The 27,383-nt window shown below is 45.8% G+C and overlaps 1 protein-coding gene across 4 annotated transcripts in view; it reads right to left on the bottom strand.

Moving 5' to 3' along the window:
• Positions 1–26,449, bottom strand: part of TPM2 (tropomyosin 2) — an 80,607-nt gene extending 54,158 nt beyond the window's left edge. For all 4 annotated transcript variants that reach the window (XM_063453524.1, XM_063453522.1, XM_063453523.1 and 1 more), the window contains exons 1-2: positions 26,253–26,449; positions 8,246–8,371 (exon numbers count right to left, since the gene is read on the bottom strand). In XM_063453524.1, the coding sequence (XP_063309594.1) occupies positions 8,246–8,371; positions 26,253–26,366 (240 nt within the window). In that variant the 5' untranslated portion in view covers positions 26,367–26,449. The remainder of the gene's footprint in view (positions 1–8,245; positions 8,372–26,252) is intronic.
• Between the last annotated feature and the right edge of the window lie 934 nt (positions 26,450–27,383).

Raw genomic sequence — 27,383 nt, 5'->3', positions numbered from 1 at the left:
CGTTACATGCATAGTACACATTACACCTTCTTCAGTATATTACACTATTTACCATCGTATAGTATACCTTGTTACATGTATGTTACACTATTTGCCATCGCATAGCATACCTCGTTACATGTATATAACACTATTTACCATTGTATAGCATTCCTCATTACACGTATATTACACTATTTACCATCATATAGTATACCTTGTTACATATATATTACACTATTTACCATGGTATATTACACCATGTTACATGCATAGTACACATTACACCTCCTTCAGTATATTACACAGTTTACCATTGTATAGCATACCTCACTACACGTATATTAAACTATTTACCATCATATAGTATACCTTGTTACATATATATTACACCATTTACCATTATATAGTATACCTTGATTCACGTATATTACATTATTTACCATCGTCTAGTATACCTTGTAACATGTATATTACTCTATTTACCATTGTATAGCATACCTCGATTCACATATATTACGCTATTTACCATTGTATAGTATACCTAGTTACATGTATACTACACTATTTACCATCATATAGTATACCTCATTACACGGATATTACATTATTTACCATCGTATAGTATACCTTGTAACATGTATATTACTCTATTTACCATCGTATAGCATACCTCGATTCACATATATTACGCTATTTACCATTGTATAGTATACCTAGTTACATGTATACTACACTATTTACAATCATATAGTATACCTCATTACACGGATATTACATTATTTACCATTATATAGCATAGATCTTTACATATGAAGTACACTATTTACCATCGCATAGCATACCTCGTTACATGTATATTACACTATTTACCATTATATAGTATACCTCTTTACAAACACTATTTACCATCGTATAGTATACCTCTTTGCATATATAGTACACTATTTACCATCGTATAGTGTTACGGTTGGACCGAGGTGTAATATACCATGGTAAATAGTGTGATATACGTGTAATGAGTAATGCTATACAATGGTAAATAGTGTAAAATACATGTACACGAGGTGTAATATACCATGGTAAATAGGAGCAGGTGTAATGTGTACTATGGTGAAGGAGGTGTAATGTGTACTATGCATGTAACGAGGTGTAATATACCATGGTAAATAGTGTAATATACTGAAGGAGGTGTAATGTGTACTATGCATGTAACGAGGTGTAATATACCATGCTAAATAGTGTAATATACTGAAGGAGGGGTAATGTGTACTATGCATGTAACGAGGTGTAATATACCATGGTAAATAGTGTAATATACTGAAGGAGGTGTAATGTGTACTATGCATGTAACGAGGTGTAATATACCATGCTAAATAGTGTAATATACTGAAGGAGGTGTAATGTGTACTATGCATGTAACGAGGTGTAATATACCATGGTAAATAGTGTAATATACTGAAGGAGGTGTAATGTGTACTATGCATGTAACGAGGTGTAATATACCATGCTAAATAGTGTAATATACTGAAGGAGGGGTAATGTGTACTATGCATGTAACGAGGTGTAATATACCATGGTAAATAGTGTAATATACTGAAGGAGGTGTAATGTGTACTATGCATGTAACGAGGTGTAATATACCATGCTAAATAGTGTAATATACTGAAGGAGGTGTAATGTGTACTATGCATGTAACGAGGTGTAATATACCATGGTAAATAGTGTAATATACTGAAGGAGGTGTAAAGTTTACTATGCATGCAACGAGGTGTAATATACCATGCTAAATAGTGTAATATACTGAAGGAGGGGTAATGTGTACTATGCATGTAACGAGGTGTAATATACCATGGTAAATAGTGTAATATACTGAAGGAGGTGTAATGTGTACTATGCATGTAACGAGGTGTAATATACCATGGTAAATAGTGTAATATACTGAAGGAGGTGTTATGTGTACTATGCATGTAACGAGGTGTAATATACCATGGTAAATAGTGTAATATACTGAAGGAGGTGTAATGTGTACTATGCATGTAACGAGGTGTAATATACCATGGTAAATAAATAGTGTAATATACTGAAGGAGGTGTAATGTGTACTATGCATATAACGAGGTGTAATATACCATGGTAAATAGTGTAATATACTGAAGGAGGTGTAATGTGTACTATGCATGTAACGAGGTGTAATATACCATGGTAAATAGTGTAATATACTGAAGGAGGTGTAATGTGTACTATGCATGTAACGAGGTGTAATATACCATGGTAAATAGTGTATTATACTGAAGGAGGTGTAATGTGTACTATGCATATAACGAGGTGTAATATACCATGGTAAATAGTGTACTATGCATGTAACGAGGTGTAATATATGGTAATGTTTCCACTGATACACAATCTGTTGAGATGTATTTATAGGTTACTAAAATGTAATGACTCGGCCTGAACTGATCTTTCTTGTGCTGTACAGACGATCATTTCACACCTTATAAATAACATCTGTTTAATCCTCTGGGTGTTTATTCAGGAACACGACACGTCACCATTGGAACAGAGATGTGAGTTTGTGTATGGGAGAGAATGTAGTGTGAGCGATCGACAATACACACAGCATAGGGAGTGTGAGCGATCGACAATACACACAGCATGGGGAGTGTGAGCGATCGACAATACACACAGCATGGGGAGTGTGAGCGATCGACAATACACACAGCATGGGGAGTGTGAGCGATCGACAATACACACAGCATAGGGAGTGTGAGCGATCGACAATACACACAGCATAGGGAGTGTGAGCGATCGACAATACACACAGCATAGGGAGTGTGAGCGATCGACAATACACACAGCATAGGGAGTGTGAGCGATCGACAATACACACAGCATAGGGAGTGTGAGCGATCGACAATACACACAGCATAGGGAGTGTGAGTGATCGACAATACACACAGCATAGGGAGTGTGAGTGATCGACAATACACACAGCATAGGGAGTGTGAGTGATCCACAATACACACAGCATGGGGAGTGTGAGTGATCCACAATACACACAGCATGGGGAGTGTGAGTGATCGACAATACCCACAGCATAGGGAGTGTGAGTGATCGACAATACACACAGCATAGGGAGTGTGAGTGATCGACAATACACACAGCATAGGGAGTGTGAGTGATCGACAATACACACAGCATGGGGAGTGTGAGTGATCGACAATACACACAGCATGGGGAGTGTGATTGATCCACAATACACACAGCATGGGGAGTGTGAGTGATCGACAATACCCACAGCATAGGGAGTGTGAGTGATCGACAATACACACAGCATGGGGAGTGTGAGTGATCGACAATACACACAGCATGGGGAGTGTGAGTGATCGACAATACACACAGCATAGGGAGTGTGAGTGATCCACAATACACACAGCATAGGGAGTGTGAGTGATCCACAATACACACAGCATGGGGAGTGTGAGTGATCGACAATGCCCATAGCATAGGGAGTGTGATTGATCCACAATACACACAGCATGGGGAGTGTGAGTGATCGACAATACCCACAGCATAGGGAGTGTGAGTGATCGACAATACACACAGCATAGGGAGTGTGAGTGATCGACAATACACACAGCATGGGGAGTGTGAGTGATCGACAATACACACAGCATAGGGAGTGTGAGTGATCCACAATACACACAGCATGGGGAGTGTGAGTGATCGACAATGCCCATAGCATAGGGAGTGTGAGTGATCGACAATACACACAGCATAGGGAGTGTGAGTGATCCACAATACACACAGCATAGGGAGTGTGAGTGATCCACAATACACACAGCATGGGGAGTGTGAGTGATCGACAATGCCCATAGCATAGGGAGTGTGAGTGATCGACAATACACACAGCATAGGGAGTGTGAGTGATCGACAATACACACAGCATGGGGAGTGTGAGTGATCGACAATACACACAGCATAGGGAGTGTGAGTGATCGACAATACACACAGCATAGGGAGTGTGAGTGATCGACAATACACACAGCATAGGGAGTGTGAGTGATCGACAATACACACAGCATAGGGAGTGTGAGCGATCGACAATACACACAGCATGGGGAGTGTGAGTGATCGACAATACACACAGCATGGGGAGTGTGAGTGATCAACAATACACACAGCATAGGGAGTGTGAGTGATCGACAATACACACAGCATGGGGAGTGTGAGCGATCAACAATACACATAGCATAGGGAGTGTGAGCGATCGACAATACACACAGCATGGGGAGTGTGAGTGATCGACAATACACACAGCATAGGGAGTGTGAGCGATCAACAATACACATAGCATAGGGAGTGTGAGCGATCGACAATACACACAGCATGGTGAGTGTGAGTGATCGACAATACACACAGCATAGGGAGTGTGAGTGATCGACAATACACACAGCATAGGGAGTGTGAGTGATCAACAATACACACAGCATAGGGAATGTGAGTTGTGACAGAACCATCCATCTGTCTATTTTTGGTGGATTCGTCTATTTTATTCCGTCCGTCCAAATGACTGTTTCCAGTATCATAGCCATACGAATGACTGTTTGTCACGAATAAAGCTACCGAACGGATGGCCACCCAGAAGAGAAGTGTGCTGCTGGTTAACCTTTTGATCCCAATTAGAACGTTGTGGTTAACCGCAGACACTTCTCAATTAAACCGACTTCAGGGTGGCCGTCGTTCGTATGTCGACCACGAGGCAGCGGCCATTTTAAACCGTACGAAAGCCCAGCGGTGTTCGGCTCTGATTCCATGGAACTAAAAACGGACACTCTTTCTGCCGAACACCGCTGAAACCATGGGTCACCTGGCTGTCTCGACAAATCCGTACGAACACCAGCTGTTCGGGAGTTTTACCGTCGACGAAAAGTATTTAACCCAGATAGCCTTCCCATGGAGTCAATCGCCTGCCAAAAGACTGTAAGAACTTTGACTCCATGGCGATTGAACTATACGTATGGGATCTGAGCGCTATTCGTCAATAATGTGCCCTCAGATCCCGGCTATCTGGGGATATGTGATGTGGATATAAAATGTACAGTTATTATAAAGTTATGTATTTTTATGTATTTTCTGGTTTTATATTTAAAATGGCGATGGGTCTTTGTCCTGGAGATAATTGCATTTCTTCCCAAGTATCACCAGGGCAGGAAGGAGGAAACCATATTGCATTGTGGGAAAAGTCTGTAACTGTATGTCTGGAATGTCCTCCTGTACTTCTGTAATTTCAGTCTTCCATTTGGTCCCCTAGGGGAGTGTCCACCAAGTGGGAGACCCGCATAAATACGGGCGGGTAGCCCACAGTAAATCCAGATCCTGTTTGACCCTCAATACGGAGCTTCTGTCTCGTTATTGGGGGGATTTATTATTCACGCTTAGAGACTGCTTATGGGAAACGTATGCCGCTTGGTGGATGTCATGGTTCGGCTGTTAGCGGCAGTTCGTGGAGTTCTGTTCGGGAACCGGAGTCCCTTCACGGATCCTGTTCGGGAGATTACCGCTTCCCCTGGTTATGGTTCGTGGATTACAAAGTATACGAACAGAGAATTGATACGGTGAGAGGGGAAGGTGAACTTAACGGCGCTTTTACTTGTAGACACGGAAGGTGTCTTAACATGAGTGATCCACAATACACACAGCATGGGGAGTGTGAGTGATCGACAATACACACAGCATAGGGAGTGTGAGTGATCCACAATACACACAGCATGGGGAGTGTGAGTGATCGACAATACACACAGCATAGGGAGTGTGAGTGGTCGACAATACACACAGCATGGGGAGTGTAAGCAATCGGCAATACACACAGCATAGGGAGTGTGAGTGATCGACAATACACACAGCATGGGGAGTGTGAGTGATCGACAATACACACAGCATGGGGAGTGTGAGTGATCGACAATACACACAGCATGGGGAGTGTGAGTGATCGACAATACACACAGCATGGGGAGTGTGAGCGATCGACAATACACACAGCATGGGGAGTGTGAGCGATCGACAATACACACAGCATGGGGAGTGTGAGCGATCGACAATACACACAGCATGGGGAGTGTGAGCGATCGACAATACACACAGCATGGGGAGTGTGAGTGATCGACAATACACACAGCATGGGGAGTGTGAGCGATCGACAATACACACAGCATGGGGAGTGTGAGTGATCGACAATACACACAGCATAGGGAGTGTGAGTGATCGACAATACACACAGCATAGGGAGTGTGAGTGATCGACAATACACACAGCATAGGGAGTGTGAGTGATCGACAATACACACAGCATAGGGAGTGTGAGCGATCGACAATACACACAGCATAGGGAGTGCGAATGATCGACAATACACACAGCATAGGGAGTGCGAATGATCGACAATACACACAGCATGGGGAGTGTGAAATGGGGAGTTCACTAGTGTAACAGCTCGGTGATGTATTACACTATTAGTACATTGGAGAGGGAGTTCACTAGTGTAACAGCTCGGTGATAGATTACATTAGTAGTACATTGGAGAGGGAGTTCACTAGTGTAACAGCTCGGTGATAGATTACATTAGTAGTACATTGGAGAGGGAGTTCACTAGTGTAACAGCTCGGTGATAGATTACATTATTAGTACATTGGAGAGGGAGTTCACTAGTGTAACAGCCCGGTGATAGATTACATTATTAGTACATTGGAGAGGGAGTTCACTAGTGTAACGGCTCGGTGATAGATTACATTATTAGTACATTGGAGAGGGAGTTCACTAGTGTAACAGCTCGGTGATAGATTACATTATTAGTACATTGGAGAGGGAGTTCACTAGTGTAACGGCTCGGTGATAGATTACATTATTAGTACATTGGAGAGGGAGTTCACTAGTGTAACAGCTCGGTGATAGATTACATTATTAGTACATTGGAGAGGGAGTTCACTAGTGTAACAGCTCGGTGATAGATTACATTATTAGTACATTGGAGAGGGAGTTCACTAGTGTAACGGCTCGGTGATAGATTACATTATTAGTACATTGGTGAGGGTGTTCACTAGTGTAACAGCTCGGTGATAGATTACATTATTAGTACATTGGAGAGGGAGTTCACTAGTGTAACAGCTCGGTGATAGATTACATTATTAGTACATTGGAGAGGGAGTTCACTAGTGTAACAGCTCGGTGATAGATTACATTATTAGTATATTGGAGAGGGAGTTCACTAGTGTAACAGTTTGGTGATATATTACATTATTAGTACATTGGAGAGGGAGTTCACTAGTGTAACAGCTCGGTGATAGATTACATTATTAGTACATTGGAGAGGGAGTTCACTAGTGTAACGGCTCGGTGATAGATTACATTATTAGTACATTGGAGAGGGAGTTCACTAGTGTAACAGCTCGGTGATATATTACATTATTAGTACATTGGAGAGGGAGTTCACTAGTGTAACAGCTCGGTGATATATTACATTATTAGTACATTGGAGAGGGAGTTCACTAGTGTAACAGCTCTGTGATAGATTACATTATTAGTACATTGGAGAGGGAGTTCACTAGTGTAACAGCTCGGTGATAGATTACATTATTAGTACATTGGAGAGGGAGTTCACTAGTGTAACGGCTCGGTGATAGATTACATTATTAGTACATTGGAGAGGGAGTTCACTAGTGTAACAGTTTGGTGATATATTACAATATTAGTACATTGGAGAGGGAGTTCACTAGTGTAACGGCTCGGTGATAGATTACATTATTAGTACATTGGAGAGGGAGTTCACTAGTGTAACAGCTCGGTGATAGATTACATTATTAGTACATTGGAGAGGGAGTTCACTAGTGTAACAGCTCGGTGATAGATTACATTATTAGTACATTGGAGAGGGAGTTCACTAGTGTAACGGCTCGGTGATAGATTACATTATTAGTACATTGGAGAGGGAGTTCACTAGTGTAACAGCTCGGTGATAGATTACATTAGTAGTATATTGGAGAGGGAGTTCACTAGTGTAACGGCTCGGTGATAGATTACATTAGTAGTACATTGGAGAGGGAGTTAACTAGTGTAACAGCTCGGTGATAGATTACATTAGTAGTACATTGGAGAGGGAGTTCACTAGTGTAACAGCTCGGTGATAGATTACATTATTAGTACATTGCAGATACGGGGCACTAATGTTGATGATATGGTAAGAATTAAATATATTGAACTCGAGGCTCACTCACATCTGCTGCTTTCTTCTCTGCCATTTCCAGCTTCTCCTGAGCATCCTTGACCGATTCTGAATATTTCTCCACCTCATCCTCTGTGCCTTTCATCTTTTTCTGCAGACCCATAACCTCTTCCTCTAGCTGGAGAGAGAGAAAAAATGGAGAGATGGGGAAATATAAAATAGGATAGAGAAAAAGGAAACAATGCATGGGGGGGAAGAGGAATATAATACAAGTAAATGTAATACAGGTCAATTACAGGGGGAGGGGAATATAATACAGGTAAATGTACAAGGGGGGAATGTAATACAGGTAAATGTAAAAGGGGGAATGTAATACAGGGAAATGTAATACAGGTAAATTACAGGGGGAGGGGAATGTAATACAGGGAAATGTACAAGGGGGGGATGTAATACAGGTAAATTACAGGGGGAGGGGATGTAATACAGGGAAATGTACAGGGGGAGGGAAATGTAATACAGGTAAATTACAGGGGGAGGGGATGTAATACAGGTAAATTACAGGGGGAGGGGAATGTAATACAGGGAAATGTACAAGGGGGGGATGTAATACAGGTAAATTACAGGGGGAGGGGATGTAATACAGGGAAATGTACAGGGGGAGGGAAATGTAATACAGGTAAATTACAGGGGGAGGGGATGTAATACAGGTAAATTACAGGGGGAGGGGAATGTAATACAGGTAAATTACAGGGGGAGGGGAATGTAATACAGATAAATGTACAGGGGGAGGGGAATGTAATACAGGGAAATGTACAGGGGGAGGGGAATGTAATACAGGGAAATGTACAAGGGGGAATGTAATACAGGTAAATGTACAAGGGGGAGGGGAATGTAATACAGGTAAAGGTACAGGGGGAGGGGAATGTAATACAGGGAAATGTACAAGGGGGAATGTAATACAGGTAAATGTACAGGGGGAGGGGAATGTAATACAGGTAAATGTACAGGGGGAGGGGAATGTAATACAGGGAAATGTACAAGGGGGGAATGTAATACAGGAAAATGTACAAGGGGGAGGGGAATGTAATACAGGTAAATGTACAGGGGGAGGGTAATTTAATACAGGGGGAATGCAATACAGGTAAATGTACAGGGGGAGGGGAATGTAATAAATGTACAGGGGGAGGGGAATGTAATACAGGTAAATGTACAGGGGGAGGGGAATGTAATAGAGGTAAATGTACAAGGTGGAGGGTGTGTCACGATACCTTACCGGTCATCCTCGGACCCACGCAGTACAGCATCCTCCTTCACTGAGCGGCACGGCACCTCTGACGCCGGCCGCTCACTCAGAGCGGAATTTCTAAGTTCGGCGCATGCGCACCACTGCCGTCGGCTGGAAGCCGACAAGATCATGACGCAACCACGCACCCGGACCTTTTGGGGGCGTGGTTTTAAAGCAAAACACACCACACTATAAAAGGGCTGTCTTGACAGCAGTAAGACGCCCTAGTGTGGTTCTTGCTGGTTCCCATAGTGCTCTTTATGTAATATTGGTATTCTCTCCTGGTATTTGACTTTTGGCTACTCTCTTTGACTATTCTACTCTCTGGTTCCCTGTACTTTGGCTTGTTAATCGTTATTCCGTCTTCTGTTATCCCTTGACCTCTGGCTATCCCATTTGACTACTCTAACGTGAGCCCGGCCATTCTAAGGTCCGGTATACGTTCTATAGTTAGGTTGCACTCTGCGTGAAGGGGTCACTGTCGTGACATTACACTAGGGCCATGGACCCTGCAGGTGTTAACCCTCTTGGGCTTGGTGCGGACAATAGGTTTGAGGAGCTGGACCATCGTATGGACCAGATCGCCCTCGCCGTACAGACATTAATCAACCGCACTGCTTATCTCCAGCCGGAGGAGCAGACTCCTAGTCTGAGACCCCAAGAACATCCCATGGAAGTGCTACCTACAGGCACTTCCAATCAGGCTACAGCACCTCTCAGGTATGGGGGTGATCCTAACGGATGCAGGGGGTTCCTAAATCAGATAAGCATATATTTTGAACTCCATCGTAGAGCTTACCCTACCGATAGAGCTAAGATTGGGTATATTATCACCCTGTTAGTAGATAAGGCTTTAACCTGGGCTAATCCCTTGTGGGAGAATGACAACCCCATAGTCTTTAATTACACTAACTTTGTTGCAGCTTTCAGGAGAACTTTTGATACCCCAGGCAGAAAGACTAACGCTGCCAAATCCTTATTGCGTCTAAGACAAAATACCCGTTCTCTAGTTGATTATGCCTTGGAATTCCGTACTTTAGCTGCAGAAGTCAGATGGAACGAACAAGCATTCGTAGATGTGTTCCTGAATGGAGTGTCTGATAGAATCCTAGATGAAGTGGCCACAAGAGATTTACCAGATACTCTAGAGGAGCTAATAACATATTTAGCTCATATTGATGAACGTCTTAGGTATAGGCAGAATACCAGAGAGAGACCTAGGAGAGTACCGGAACGTCTTGCTCTAACCTATCCCTCGTCCGAAACCCCTCCAGAACCCATGCAATTAGGGGCTACAAGATTGTCTGAGACAGAGAGACAATACCGTAGGAGGGAAGGTTTATGTTTGTATTGTGGCAGGAAGGGACATACACGAGTGAATTGTCCTAACCGGCCGGAAAACTCTCGCACCTAAGTTCACAAGGGGGACAGGCCTTGGGTGTTATGTGTATGTCCTCCTTCAATGATAAAAAAGATCTCCGGCTTCTTCTACCTATTACTTTAGAATGGGAGGGAAAGAAAATATCCACCCTTGCTTTAATTGATTCTGGGGCTGCTGAGAATTTTGTAGATCTCTCATTCGGGCAGAAAAATACCCTTCCATTCCAAAAAAGATCGGCACCCTTGGCCGTTGAGGCCATAGATGGTAGACCATTATCGATACCTCTTATTACCCAGGAGACCATTCCTCTAGTATTATCTACAGGTCTTCTTCATAGGGAGGTTATCATTCTGCAACAGATAACATCTCCTATTTTTCCTGTAATACTTGGGTTTCCTTGGTTAGTCCAGCATAATCCGTCGATTGACTGGGAAAAGAAGGAGATCATTAAGTGGGGAGATTCTTGTCACAGTAAATGCATTACTCCGATTAAACCAGTAGGCTTAATCAATATACCTACTATGGAACCATTGACCACCCAAATACCCAACCAATATATTGATCTTAAAGATGTCTTTGAACCTAAAGAGGCAGAAAAATTACCTCCCCATCGTCCCTATGATTGTCCTATTGAATTGTTGCCTGGTACTATGCCTCCACGAGGTACGGTTTATCCCCTGTCGATGGCCGAGAATAAAGTATTAGAGGAGTACATTGCCGAAAATTTAAAGAAAGGGTTTATCACTAAATCTTCATCGCCCGCGGGTGCTGGGTTTTTCTTTGTATCTAAGAAAGAAGGGGATTTAAGACCCTGTATTGATTACAGAGGTTTGAATAAGATTACTATCCGTAATGCTTATCCTATTCCCTTAGTGACTGAACTATTTGACAGGTTAAAAGGAGCTACTGTCTTTTCTAAACTAGATTTGCGGGGAGCATATAATTTAATCAGAATAAAAGAAGGGCATGAATGGAAGACTGCTTTTAATACTCGTTATGGTCATTATGAGTATCGAGTTATGCCCTTCGGCTTATGCAACGCCCCAGCAGTCTTTCAGGACTTCATTAATGATGTGTTGCGAGACTTTTTACAAATGTTTGTAATCGTATATTTGGATGATATCCTGATTTACTCTAAAAACATGAACGAACACTATGAACATGTCAGATTGGTTCTTTCAAGGTTATTAGAGAATGGTCTCTATTGTAAATTGGAGAAATGTTTGTTCCACAAGGAAGAAGTGCATTTCCTGGGATATATCATTTCTAGTACGGGTTTCCAAATGGAGCCGAAAAAGTTAGAAGCCATTCAGCAATGGCCCTTACCAGTTGGACTTAAAGCAATCCAACGCTTCTTGGGGTTTGCAAATTACTATAGAAAATTCATAAAAGGATTCTCTTCTATAACAGCCCCTATTACTGCTATGACTAAGAAGGGAAGAAATCACAGGGAATGGTGTACTGAAGCTAAAAGAGCTTTTGATTTATTGAAAGAAGCCTTTTCCTCAGCACCAGTATTAAGACACCCTGATCCTTCTCGTCCTTTCATACTGGAAGTAGATGCATCCGAGTCAGGGATAGGAGCAATACTATCTCAAAGACCTTCGGATGATCAACCATTGCATCCCTGTTACCATTTTTACAGATCATAAAAACCTCTCTTACTTCAGTGAAGCCAAGAAAATGTCTGACAGACAAGTACGTTGGTCTTTATACCTCAATCGTTTCAATTATGTTGTTACATACAGGCCAGGGTCAAAAAATACTAAGGCTGATGCTCTATCCCGCCAATATGAACCTGTTACTTCCTCCAATGAAGTTATGTCCTCTTTAATCCCTCATAATCGTATTGTAGCAACTGTCTATGCAAAAGTTTCATCGGGATTAATAGAGGAGATCTCTACATTCCAAGATCGTACTACCTTGACTGTTCCACAAGGAAAACTATATGTGCCATTGACCTATCGGAATAGAGTACTATCCCTCATGCATGACTCCAAAATGGCAGGGCATCAAGGGATACATAAAACCACATCATTGCTGGCGGAACGGTTCTGGTGGCCTTCCTACAAGAAGGATGTGCGTGAGTTTGTCCTTGCTTGTAATATTTGTTCCACTACAAAATCGCCTAAGGGTCGTCCTATAGGACTCCTCATGCCCTTACCTATTCCAGAGACTCCATGGTCAAGTATTGCTATGGATTTCGTAGTGGACCTACCCCCTTCTAAGAACTACACTGTCGTATTAACGATAATTGACAGATTCTCCAAGATGTCTCATTTGGTTCCTCTTTATAAATTACCTACATCATCTGAACTGGCGTATATATTTATAAGAGAAGTGATCCGTTTACATGGGGTACCCCATGATATTGTCTCTGATAGAGGGCCTCAATTTATTTCTCGTTTCTGGAAATCATTTTGTGGACAGTTAGGTATCAACCTTAACCTTTCCTCTTCTTATCATCCCCAATCTAATGGGGTTACAGAAAGGATGAACCAATGCCTGGAACAATACATCCGTTGTTTCACTTCGGTTCATCAAGATGACTGGGCGGACTTGTTACCATGGGCAGAATTTGCTCACAATCATCATGTCCATGAATCCACTTTACACAGCCCGTTTTTGATAAATTATGGGTTTAATCCTACAACTTTACCGAGTTCCATTCATTCTACCGGAGTGCCAAGTGTAGATGACACCGTTAGGAACATGAGGGAGACTTGGTTAGGGGTTAAACAAATATTGACTCAAAGGGCTAGTGTGTACAAAGCCAATGCTGATAGGCATCGGAAACCTGCTCCCACGTTCATGATAGGGGATAAAGTGTGGTTAAGTACCCGTAACATTAGACTTAAGGTCCCATCTATGAAATTCGCTCCCAGATTCATTGGTCCATTTCAGGTTCTCAAGCGTATCAACCCTGTTTGTTACAGTCTTCGTATGCCCTCTAATATGAAAATACCGAATTCGTTCCATGTCTCACTTCTCAAACCATTAATTTGTAATCGGTTTACTCGTAATACCCCTCCTCCTCTTCCTGAAGTTGTGGAGGGACAAAACGAATATGAGGTGAGGTCTATTCTGGATTCTCGTTTTTCTAGGGGTAAACTTCAATACCTTTTAGACTGGAAGGGTTATGGTCCTGAGGATCGTTCGTGGGTGGACGCTTCTGATGTGCACGCCCCCCGCCTGATTCGTTTATTTGAAAGGAGGCGTTCTAACCGCCCTGGGGGCGGTCCTTGTGGGGGGGGTACTGTCACGATACCTTACCTGTCATCCTCGGACCCACGCAGTACAGCATCCTCCTTCACTGAGCGGCACGGCACCTCTGACGCCGGCCGCTCACTCAGAGCGGAATTTCTAAGTTCGGCGCATGCGCACCACTGCCGTCGGCTGGAAGCCGACAAGATCATGACGCAACCACGCACCCGGACCTTTTGGGGGCGTGGTTTTAAAGCAAAACACACCACACTATAAAAGGGCTGTCTTGACAGCAGTAAGACGCCCTAGTGTGGTTCTTGCTGGTTCCCATAGTGCTCTTTATGTAATATTGGTATTCTCTCCTGGTATTTGACTTTTGGCTACTCTCTTTGACTATTCTACTCTCTGGTTCCCTGTACTTTGGCTTGTTAATCGTTATTCCGTCTTCTGTTATCCCTTGACCTCTGGCTATCCCATTTGACTACTCTAACGTGAGCCCGGCCATTCTAAGGTCCGGTATACGTTCTATAGTTAGGTTGCACTCTGCGTGAAGGGGTCACTGTCGTGACAGGGTGATGTAATCAAGGGTAAATGTACAGGGGGAAAAGGGTGTACAGGGGGAGGGGATGTAATAGAGGTAAATGTACAGGCGGAGGGGGATGTAATACAGGTAAATGTTCAAGGGGAAAGGGGTGTAACACAGGTAAATGTACAGGGGGAGGGGAACGCAAAACACATAAATGTACAGGAGGAGGGGAATATAATACAGGTAAATGTATGGGGGATGGGGAACAGAATACAGGTAAATTTACAGGGGAAGGATGTAATACAGGTAAATGTACAGGGGAGGGGGATGTAATACAGGTAAATGTACAGGGGAGGGGGATGTAATACAGGTAAATGTACAAGGGGGGAATGTAATACAGGTAAATGTACAGGGGAGGGGGATGTAATACAGGTAAATGTACAGGGGAGGGGGATGTAATGCAGGTAAATGTACAAGGGGGAATGTAATACAGGTAAATGTACAGGGGAGGGGGATGTAATAAAGGTAAATGTACAAGGGGGAAGGAGATGTAATACAGGTAAATGTACGCGGGGAGGGAGATGTGATACAGGTAAATGTACAAGGGGGAGTAGAATGTAATACACGTAAATGGAGAGGGTGAAGGGGGATGTAATACAGGTAAACATACATGGGGGAGGGGAACACAATACACGTAAATGCACAGGGGGAGTGTAATGTAATACATGTAAATGGACAGGGTGGAGGGGAATATAATACAGGTAAGTGCACCAGCAGGGAAGGGAATGTAATATAGGATGTATGGGAATATAATACAGGTAAATGTATGGGGGAGGGTGATGTAATATAGGTAAATGTACAGGGTGAGGGGGTGTAATACAGATAAATGTACAAATGTAAAAGGGGAAAGGGGGATGTAATACAGGTAAATGTACAGGGAAAAGGGGAAGTAATACAGGTAAATGTACAGGGGAAAGGGGATGCAATACAGGTAAATGTATGGGGAGTGGGGAACAGAATACAGGTAAATGTACAAGGGGGCAGGAACGTATTGCAAGTGTGAGTACAGTAACCTGTATATAATAAGTGTGAGTGTTCGAACGTATCTAATCTAGGAGTGTGAGTACAGTAACCTGTATATAATAAGTGTGAGTGTTCGAACGTATCTATTCTAGGAGTGTGAGTACAGTAACCAGTATATAATAAGTGTGAGTGTTCGAACGTATCTAATCTAGGAGTGTGAGTACAGTAACCTGTATATAATAAGTGTGAGTGTTCGAACGTATCTATTCTAGGAGTGTGAGTACAGTAACCAGTATATAATAAGTGTGAGTGTTCGAACGTATCTATTCTAGGAGTGTGAGTACAGTAACCTGTATATAATAAGTGTGAGTGTTCGAACGTATCTATTCTAGGAGTGTGAGTACAGTAACCTGTATATAATAAGTGTGAGTGTTCGAACGTATCTATTCTAGGAGTGTGAGTACAGTAACCAGTATATAATAAGTGTGAGTGTTCGAACGTATCTAATCTAGGAGTGTGAGTGCAGTAACCTGTATATAATAAGTGTGAGTGTTCGAACGTATCTATTCTAGGAGTGTGAGTACAGTAACCTGTATATAATAAGTGTGAGTGTTCGAACGTATCTATTCTAGGAGTGTGAGTACAGTAACCTGTATATAATAAGTGTGAGTGTCCGAACGTATCTATTCTAGGAGTGTGAGTACAGTAACCTGTATATAATAAGTGTGAGCGTTCGAACGTATCTATTCTAGGAGTGTGAGTACAGTAACCTGTATATAATAAGTGTGAGCGTTCGAACGTATCTATTCTAGGAGTGTGAGTACAGTAACCTGTATATAATAAGTGTGAGTGTTCGAACGTATCTATTCTAGGAGTGTGAGTACAGTAACCTGTATATAATAAGTGTGAGTGTTCGAACGTATCTATTCTAGGAGTGTGAGTACAGTAACCTGTATATAATAAGTGTGAGTGTTCGAACGTATCTAATCTAGGAGTGTGAGTACAGTAACCTGTATATAATAAGCGTGAGTGTTCGAACGTATCTATTCTAGGAGTATGAGTACAGTAACCTGTATATAATAAGCGTGAGTGTTCGAACGTATCTATTCTAGGAGTGTGAGTACAGTAACCTGTATATAATAAGTGTGAGTGTTCGAACGTATCTATTCTAGGAGTGTGAGTACAGTAACCTGTATATAATAAGTGTGAGTGTTCGAACGTATCTAATCTAGGAGTGTGAGTACAGTAACCTGTATATAATAAGTGTGAGTGTTCGAACGTATCTATTCTAGGAGTGTGAGTACAGTAACCTGTATATAATAAGTGTGAGTGTTCGAACGTATCTATTCTAGGAGTGTGAGTACAGTAACCTGTATATAATAAGTGTGAGTGTTCGAACGTATCTAATCTAGGAGTGTGAGTACAGTAACCTGTATATAATAAGTGTGAGTCTCTCTATACAGGGAGTGCAGAATTATTAGGCAAATGAGTATTTTGACCACATCATCCTCTTTATGCATGTTGTCTTACTCCAAGCTGTATAGGCTCGAAAGCCTACTACCAATTAAGCATATTAGGTGATGTGCATCTCTGTAATGAGAAAGGGTGTGGTCTAATGACATCAACACCCTATATCAGGTGTGCATAATTATTAGGCAACTTCCTTTCCTTTGGCAAAATGGATCAAAAGAAGGACTTGACAGGCTCAGAAAAGTCAAAAATAGTGAGATATCTTGCAGAGGGATGCAGCACTCTTAAAATTGCAAAGCTTCTGAAGCGTGATCATCGAACAATCAAGCGTTTCATTCAAAATAGTCAACAGGGTCGCAAGAAGCGTGTGGAAAAACCAAGGCGCAAAATAACTGCCCATGAACTGAGAAAAGTCAAGCGTGCAGCTGCCAAGATGCCACTTGCCACCAGTTTGGCCATATTTCAGAGCTGCAACATCACTGGAGTGCCCAAAAGCACAAGGTGTGCAATACTCAGAGACATGGCCAAGGTAAGAAAGGCTGAAAGACGACCACCACTGAACAAGACACACAAGCTGAAACGTCAAGACTGGGCCAAGAAATATCTCAAGACTGATTTTTCTAAGGTTTTATGGACTGATGAAATGAGAGTGAGTCTTGATGGGCCAGATGGATGGGCCCGTGGCTGGATTGGTAAAGGGCAGAGAGCTCCAGTCCGACTCAGACGCCAGCAAGGTGGAGGTGGAGTACTGGTTTGGGCTGGTATCATCAAAGATGAGCTTGTGGGGCCTTTTCGGGTTGAGGATGGAGTCAAGCTCAACTCCCAGTCCTACTGCCAGTTTCTGGAAGACACCTTCTTCAAGCAGTGGTACAGGAAGAAGTCTGCATCCTTCAAGAAAAACATGATTTTCATGCAGGACAATGCTCCATCACACGCGTCCAAGTACTCCACAGCGTGGCTGGCAAGAAAGGGTATAAAAGAAGAAAATCTAATGACATTGCCTCCTTGTTCACCTGATCTGAACCCCATTGAGAACCTGTGGTCCATCATCAAATGTGAGATTTACAAGGAGGGAAAACAGTACACCTCTCTGAACAGTGTCTGGGAGGCTGTGGTTGCTGCTGCATGCAATGTTGATGGTGAACAGATCAAAACACTGACAGAATCCATGGATGGCAGGCTTTTGAGTGTCCTTGCAAAGAAAGGTGGCTATATTGGTCACTGATTTGTTTTTGTTTTGTTTTTGAATGTCAGAAATGTATATTTGTGAATGTTGAGATGTTATATTGGTTTCACTGGTAAAAATAAATAATTGAAATGGGTATATATTTGTTTTTTGTTAAGTTGCCTAATAATTCTGCACAGTAATAGTCACCTGCACACACAGACATCCCCCTAAAATAGCTAAAACTAAAAACTACTTCCAAAAATATTCAGCTTTGATATTAAGAGTTTTTTGGGTTCATTGAGAACATGGTTGTTGTTCAATAATAAAATTAATCCTCAAAAATACAACTTGCCTAATAATTCTGCACTCTCTATACACCTTGGGTCAGACTGTCACGGTCTCTCTATACACCTTGGGTCAGTCTGTCAGTCTCTCTATACACCAAGGGGCAGTCTGTCACGCTCTCTCTATACACCTTGGGTCAGACTGTCACGGTCTCTCTATACACCTTGGGTCAGTCTGTCACAGTCTCCCTATACGCCTTGGGTCAGTCTGTCACGGTCTCCCTATACGCCTTGGGTCAGTCTGTCACGGTCTCTCTATACGCCTTGGGTCAGTCTGTCACGGTCTCCATATGCCTTGGGTCAGTCTGTCACGCTCTCTCTATACACCTTGGGTCAGTCTGTCACGGTCTCTCTATACAACTTTAGTCAGTCTGTCAGTCTGCCACGTTCTCTCTTTACACCTTGGGTCAGTCTGTCACGGTCTCTCTATACACCTTGGGTCAGTCTGTCACGCTCTCTCTTTACACCTTGGGTCAGTCTGTCACGGTCTCTCTTTACACCTTGGGTCAGTCTGTCACGGTCTCTCTATACACCTAGGATACGTAATTCTCTCTATACGCCTTGGCTCAGTCTGTCACGGTCACTCTATACACCTTGAGTCAGTCTGTCAGTCTGCCTATACACCTTGGGTCAGTCTGTCACGGTCTCTCTATACACCTAGGATCAGTAATTCTCTCTATACACCTCGGATTAGACTGTTACAGTCTCTCTATACACCTAGGATCAGTAATTCTCTCTATACACCTCGGATTAGACTGTTACAGTCTCTCTATACACCTAGGATCAGTAATTCTCTCTATACACCTCGGATTAGACTGTTACAGTCTCTCTATACACCCTGGGTCGGTCTGTCATGGTCTCTCTATACACCTTGGATGAGTCTGTTAGTCTCTTGATACACCCTGGGTCGGGCTGACAGTTAACCCTCAATACACCCTGGGTCGGGCTGACAGTTAACCCTTTATGCACCCTGGGTCAGGCTGACAGTTAACCCTTTATGCACCCTGGATCAGGCTGACAGTTAACCCTTTATGCACCCTGGGTCGGGCTGTCAGTTAACTCTTTATAAACCCTGGGTCGGGCTGTCAGTTAACTCTTTATAAACCCTGGGTCGGGCTGTCAGGTAACCCTTGATACACCCTGGGTCAGACTGTCCGTTAACGCTTGATACACCCTGGGTGGGGCTGTCAGTTAACCCTTTATGCACCCTTGGTCAGGCTGACAGTTAACCCTTTATGCACCCTGGGTCGGGGTGACAGTTAACCCTTTATGCACCCTGGGTCGGGGTGACAGTTAACCCTTTATAAACCCTGGGTCGGGCTGTCAGGTAACCCTTTATGCACCCTGGGTCGGGCTGACAGTTAACCCTTTATGCACCCTGGGTCGGGGTGACAGTTAACCCTTTATAAACCCTGGGTTGGGCTGACAGTTAACCCTTTATAAACCCTGGGTCGGGCTGACAGTTAACCCTTTATAAACCCTGGGTCGGGCTGTCAGTTAACCCTTTATGCACCCTGGGTCAGGCTGACAGTTAACCCTTTATGCACCCTGGGTCGGGGTGACAGTTAACCCTTTATAAACCCTGGGTCGGGCTGACAGTTAACCCTTTATAAACCCTGGGTCGGGCTGTCAGGTAACCCTTGATACACCCTGGGTCGGACTGACAGTAAACCCTTGATAAACCCTGGGTCGGGCTGACAGTAAACCCTTTATAAACCCTGGGTCAGGCTGACAGTTAACCCTCGATACACCCTGGGTCAGGCTGACAGTTAACCCTTTATGCACCCTGGGTCGGGGTGAGAGTTAACCCTTTATAAACCCTGGGTCGGGCTGACAGTTAACCCTTTATAAACCCTGGGTCGGGCTGTCAGTTAACCCGTTATACACCCTGGGTCAGGCTGACAGTTAACCCTCGATACACCCTGGATCGGACTCACAGTTAACCCTTTATGCACCCTTGGTCAGGCTGACAGTTAACCCTTTATGCACCCTGGGTCGGGCTGACAGTTAACCCTTTATAAACCCTGGGTCGGGCTGACAGTTAACCCTTTATAAACCCTGGGTCGGGCTGTCAGTTAACCCGTTATACACCCTGGGTCGGGCTGACAGTTAACCCTCGATACACCCTGGATCGGACTCACAGTTAACCCTTTATGCACCCTTGGTCAGGCTGACAGTTAACCCTTTATGCACCCTGGGTCGGGCTGACAGTTAACCCTTTATGCACCCTGGGTCGGGCTGACAGTTAACCCTTTATAAACCCTGGGTCGGGCTGACCGTTAACCCTTGATACACACTGGGTCGGGCTGTCAGTTAACTCTTTATACACCCTGGGTCGGGCTGTCAGGTAACTCTTGATACACCCTGGGTAAGACTGTCAGTTAACGCTTCATGCACCCTTGGTCAGGCTGACAGTTAACCCTTTATGCACCCTGGGTCGGGCTGACAGTTAACCCTTTATGCACCCTGGGTCGAGCTGACAGTTAACCCGTTATACACCCTGGGTCGGGCTGACAGTTAACCCGTTATACACCCTGGGTCGGGCTGTCAGTTAACTCTTTATACACCCTGGGTCGGGCTGTCAGGTAACCCTTGATACACCCTGGGTAAGACTGTCAGTTAACACTCTGAGGGCTGTCAGTTATCCCTGCCCATTCTTACAGGTTTATAACTGCCAGTTGCAAATTGTGTGTTCTTTGTGGTCCCAATAATATCCACCAGGCAACTGTAAAGCAACAGAAGATTGCAAAATAGTGAGATATAGGCAATCTGAACCAAGATGCATAAAGATGGGGCAGGAGAAAGGGGCAGGAGAAAAGGTAGGCAAAAATGTCAATATGCATGAACTGAAAAAATAAAATAAACATTACATTGGAGATATTGTAAGTATGCTTTATGTTTGACTACTGCACATCTAACAAAATATTACCTGACATTGGTTATAAATGACACAAGATGGCACCAGAGAGTCAGGGCTGCTTCCAAGGGAGGGATTCACTAACACTACAATGGCCAGCAGTAGCACTTGGCCACTTGGCAGCTCCTTGTGACATCAGATTGAAATCCCTTTGGGGTAGACTAGCAGTCCGCCGTAAAAACAAAACATAACAATTTAACAGACTGCTAGCTCCTCGGAATAATATTAACAGCTAGGAGTAGGTAGTCAGTTTGTTCGAGAAGAAACATTTGAGGAGATATATTGTGCCTGCTCCCTGTTCAGGAGGTCTTCCACAAAGGGAATCCATTTACCTCCCGAACAGGGACCACCCAAATCCCTCATTTAGAATGTTAGGTTAGAATGTTCACGCCTCGCAACATAAGTGTCAAAACCGTAAGCCACAAGAGTAACAATTAATGAATGTCAGTCACGGCAGCCGGTCCGGCTGAACGGCCACACCGTCCAGGGGCTACAAGACTCTGGAGCCACCCTGACTCTAGTGAAAAGCCGGCTCATTGCAGAGGCAGAGAAGAACTTAGCCGTGGGAAACATCTACCACGTACCCAGAGCCCACGTCCACCTCGAGTGGGGCCCTGGAGACCAGAGGGTGGAAGTCGGGCTCATGGATGAACTGTCCGCAGTAGTGCTGCTCGGCAATGACCTAGGCCACCTCACCTTCACTTATGTGAAACCCCAGACCCCGCGCGGAGGTCAATCCAGTGATGACCCGACAGCAAGTCCGCACCACCCGGCATGGCTCACACTCTAAGGCTCACGTACCCGTTCCCATAACATCGTTCCCCACAATTGCCCCTGCCCCAGCGCCCCCACAAGTCCCCCTGCCTCAGCGCCCCGTAGACCAGTTGTCCCTGTAGACCTCGGCTAGCCGCATCAACCCCCCCGGTGCCCCGTGGTCCCCTTGCCTTGGGATACCCCTGCCGAGTTTGGGAGGGGGTAGCATCCAACCCTACCCTCCAGCCCTATAGGCATATGGCAGCCACTGGTCAGGTGGGGAAGAACGGGGAACGATTTATCTGGGATAGGCGTTTTTTATACCACCTAGTGGAAAAGGGGAAGTCAGGGACAGCTCCTATTGTCACCAAGCACTTGGTGGCCCCCAAGATATTGAAGATAGCTCTCGATATTCCCCTTTTATGGCATTTGGGGAAGGGTCGTATGCAGCATCGGCTCACTCAAAGCTTTTTCTGGCCCGGCATATCGAAGGATCTGAGGCAGTATTGCCAGACCTGTGATGTCTGCCAGAAAGTAGGGAAGCAGGGCGATCGGCGCAAGGCCCTGCTTTGGCACCTACCCATCATCCAAGACCCCTTCGGCAGAGTAGCTGTCGATATCATATGTCCCCTGGGTAAGCCTAGCCCCTCTGGGAAGAAGTATATTCTGATCATTGAGGAATATGCGACTTAGTATCCCGCGGCAGTCGCACTGAGCAACATTCAGGCAGAGACTGTGGTCGAAGCCCTAATGCGAGTATTCTCACAGATGGGTTTTCCCCGGGAGATCCTCTTGAACCAGGGCTCCCAGTTTACTGCTGAGATGACTAACCAACTGTGGACGTTTTGCGGCATTAAACCGATCCTAAGCTCCCCCTATCACCCCCAAACCAATGGACTGTGCGAGCGCCTCAATGGCACGTTGAAGCAGATGCTCTGTACCTTTGCAGCGACTCGCAAGGATTGGGAAAGATTCGTGCCGCATCTCCTGTTTGCATATAGGGAGGTACCCCAGGAATCCACAGGATTCTCTCTGTTCTAATTAATGTTAGGACATAGTGTTAGAGGACCCCTAGACCTTATCAGGGAGCACTGGGAGAAAGTGGGGGAGCAGGAAAGGACCCCCATCGTCCCATATGTGCTGGAGTTTCGGGACCGACTGGAGGAACTCACTCACCTGGTGCGTGGGAACCTCCAGGCGGCCCAGAGGCGCCAGCGCACTTGGTATGACCGGGGAGCCAGGAACAGTAGTTTTCAAGTCGGTCAGAAGGTTTTGGTGTTGAAACCCTCTGACACGACAGGCTACAGACTGCCTGGCAGGGCCCATACCGGGTAGTGGAACAGAAGTGTGACACTACCTGTGTGATCGGTCCTTGCTCGGGTCCCAGTTACATGTTAACATGCTGAAGTCCTATCACGAGCGGACATCTGTCCACCAGCCTTGGAAGAATTTGATAATCTTCCCCTGCTGGACCTCCTGGAGGATGGAGCTCAAGCAGGATCCATACATGAGGTCCACCTGGGGGACCGACTAACCGAGAAGGAGCACAGGCACAGGCACAGCAGATGCTGTCGGCCAAGAGGGAGACGTTATCCAACCTGCCCGGGTATATCTCACTGGGCCAACAACCTCTGCGGCAGACCCAATACCAAGTACCAGAGGCAGTGCGGGAGAGTATAATTCGGGAGACTCGAACCGTCCAAAAATTCTTGGTCCTCCCAGTAGTCTTGGTCTCGAAACGAGACGGAACCACAAGGTTCTGTGTAGACTACCGGAGGCTAAATGACAAGCTGGGATCGGATGCGTACCCGATGCCACGTATAGACGAGCTGCCAGATAGGATGGCTCATGGCCGGTACCTCACCACGATAGATTTGTGCAAGGGGTACTGGCAGATTCCACCAGCGGCCGATGCTGTTCCTAAATCGGCCTTCGTCACCCCGTTTGGGCTGTACCAATTTAGGGTAATGCCATTTGGGATGAAGAACGCCCCGGCCACTTTCCAGATGATAGTGGACTGGCTGTTAGATGGCCTCCAGGACTATGCCTGCACATACAGCAACGCTTGGGAGGAGCATCTGGCACATGTAGGAGCTGTACTAGACTGGATTAGGGAGGCGGGATTAACACTAAAACCCCATTCGTCACCCCATTTGGGCTGTACCAATTTAGGGTAATGCCATTTGGGATGAAGAATGCCCCGGCAACTTTCCAGATGATAGTGGACTGGCTGTTAGATGGCCTCCAGGTCTATGCCTGCACATACCTGGACGACATCGCCATATACAGCAACGCTTGTGAGGAGCATCTGGCACATGTAGGAGCTGTACTAGACTGGATTAGGGAGGCGGGATTAACACTAAAACCCGGTAAGTGCCACCTAGGAATAGCCGAAATGCAGTACCTAGGACACCAGGTAGGGTGTGAGACACAGAAGCACGAGCCAGCCAAAGTTGAGGCAGTAGCCAGTTGGCCCAGTTTCACACTAAGACTAATCCTAGCTATTTTCCCACAGAAGGGCTCTCGGTGCCTGGGAGACAAAGGGACAGACTTTTTTTCCACGCTTGGTCTCCCAGGTACAGAGGCTCATGGGATGACGTTTAGGTGGCGGGCTTTTGGAGACAAAGTGTCAAAGCCCTTCCCCGCGTTAGGTTCCCGGAGAGGGGGCGGACCGATAGACAGTACTCCTATAAGCTAGATAAAAAAGTACCCCTATAAGACAGATAGACAGTACCCCTCTAAGCTAGATAGACAGTACCCCTCTAAGAGAGATAAACAGTACCCCTCTAAGAGAGATAAACAGTACCCCTCTAAGAGAGATAAACAGTACCCCTATAACACAGATAGACAGTACCCCTACAAGAAAGATAGACAGTACCCCTACAAGAAAGATAGACAGTACACCTAGATTTTGACTATACATTATCCTGTCCCCTAACTCTGCTTTGTGAGTGGGGCTTAGCTACATGAATAAACAGGGTTCCAGATTAAATGAGCGGGGTGAATCTTAAACTGAGCTGACCTTTAAAAACACATTGCAGTAAAAATGCCAACAATTAGTTAAAGGATATGTCAGCTCTCACTAAGCACAGCCCATGAAAAATCCTAAATATATTAAACACACATACATTTTTTCATTGTTCTGGAGTGGAAGAGGGTGCGGGTTTTTGAGCGAGTTCTCAGTGCAGTTCCCAACACCCAGATGAAGGTCCTTATGGTTTTGAAGTTGGAGATGATGGCAAAAACTGTTGGTGACTTCTGTCCTGAGCAAAGTTCAGAAGAGTCCATTGCATTAGGACATAAAGGTGGTTGGGGGAGTCCGGTTTTACAGAAGAAGTTGGTGCCTCATGGCATGGATGGAGAGATTTCCATTATGCTGGATTCTTTGGAGAGATACCATGGGGGATTGAAAGGTTGGACATTGACAGTTTGTGTGCAGACAAGGAATTTATTTTCATTTAACTGTCCTCCATGTGTGAGGGCACAGAGCCCCCTGCTCTACTTTGGCTGCAGCCCTTGTTGTTAAAGCACTCTTTAGATGCTTTGGGGTACAGCTCTTTTCCAGGTTTCTGTCTAGGGGTGATGGTCTGATGACACCAGGTTCATGGTTGTCGTTGTAGATAGAGGGGTCTCGAGAGGGGGCTATAGTGCTATAGTGGGCCCAAGGAAAGTTTGAGGGGCTGCAGTGCGAAGTTTGAGGGGGCTTTAGTGCGAAGTTTGAGGGGGCTGTAGTTTTAAGATTAGAGGGGTGGTAGGAGGAATTTTGGGGGGCTGTAGGAGGAAGTTTGTGGGGGCTGTAGTAAGAAGTTTGGGGGCTGTAATAAGAGGTTTGGGGGGGAGGCTGTAATAAGAGGTTTGGGGGGGCTGTAGCAGGAAGTTTGGGGGGCTGTAATAAGAGGTTTGGGGGGGGAGGCTGTAGCAGGAAGTTTGGAGGGGTCTAGCAAGATGTTTGTGGGGGCTGTAGTACGAAGTTTGGGGGGACACTTACCTGCTTGCAGCGATCCTCCGCCTGTTTCTTGTCCCCCTCCGCCTGTTCGGCTCTGTCGATCGCATTCTCCTTGTCCAGTTTCAGCATCTGCATCTTCTTCTTGATGGCGTCCATGGCGGCGGTAGGTGTCCGGGCGGCGGTAGGTTGGAGCTCGGCGGTCGGTGAGTTGGGAACTGGCAGCTGGAGGAGAAACTCCCTGAAATCCGAGCTTTATATCCCGGGACAGCGACCCCGCCCAGCCCCGAATATCTCCTTCTAGGGGAGAGACCGCACAGAGGGGGAGAACGGGGGGGCAGGGGGAGAGAGGGGGGATAGCACAGAGGGGGAGAACGGGGGGGCAGGGGGAGAGAGGGGGGATAGCACAGAGGGGGAGAGGGGGGCAGGGGGAGAGAGGGGGGATAGCACAGAGGGGGAGAACGGGGGGGCAGGGGGAGAGAGGGGGGATAGCACAGAGGGTGAGAACGGGGGGGCAGGGGGAGAGAGGGGGGGATAGCACAGAGGGGGAGAACGGGGGGCAGGGGGAGAGAGGGGGGATAGCACAGAGGGGGAGAGGGGGGCAGGGGGAGAGAGGGGGGATAGCACAGAGGGGGAGAACGGGGGGGCAGGGGGAGAGAGGGGGGATAGCACAGAGGGGGAGAGAGGGGGGATAGCACAGAGGGGGAGAACGGGGGGCAGGGGGAGAGAGGGGGGATAGCACAGAGGGGGAGAAGGGGGGCAGGGGGAGAGAGGGGGGATAGCACAGAGGGGGAGAACGGGGGGGCAGGGGGAGAGAGGGGGGGATAGCACAGAGGGGGAGAGGGGGGCAGGGGGAGAGAGCACAGAGGGGGAGAACGGGGGGCAGGGGGAGAGAGGGGGGGATAGCACAGAGGGGGAGAACGGGGGGGCAGGGGGAGAGAGGGGGGATAGCACAGAGGGGGAGAACGGGGGGGCAGGGGGAGAGAGGGGGGGATAGCACAGAGGGGGAGAACGGGGGGCAGGGGGAGAGAGGGGGGATAGCACAGAGGGGGAGAGGGGGGCAGGGGGAGAGAGGGGGGATAGCACAGAGGGGGAGAACGGGGGGGCAGGGGGAGAGAGGGGGGATAGCACAGAGGGGGAGAGGGGGGCAGGGGGAGAGAGGGGGGATAGCACAGA

Source organism: Pelobates fuscus, chromosome 5, assembly GCF_036172605.1.
Source record: "Pelobates fuscus isolate aPelFus1 chromosome 5, aPelFus1.pri, whole genome shotgun sequence".
In the NCBI taxonomy this organism is placed as follows: Eukaryota; Metazoa; Chordata; class Amphibia; order Anura; family Pelobatidae; genus Pelobates; species Pelobates fuscus.
This window is presented reverse-complemented; position numbering and strand designations above follow the sequence as displayed.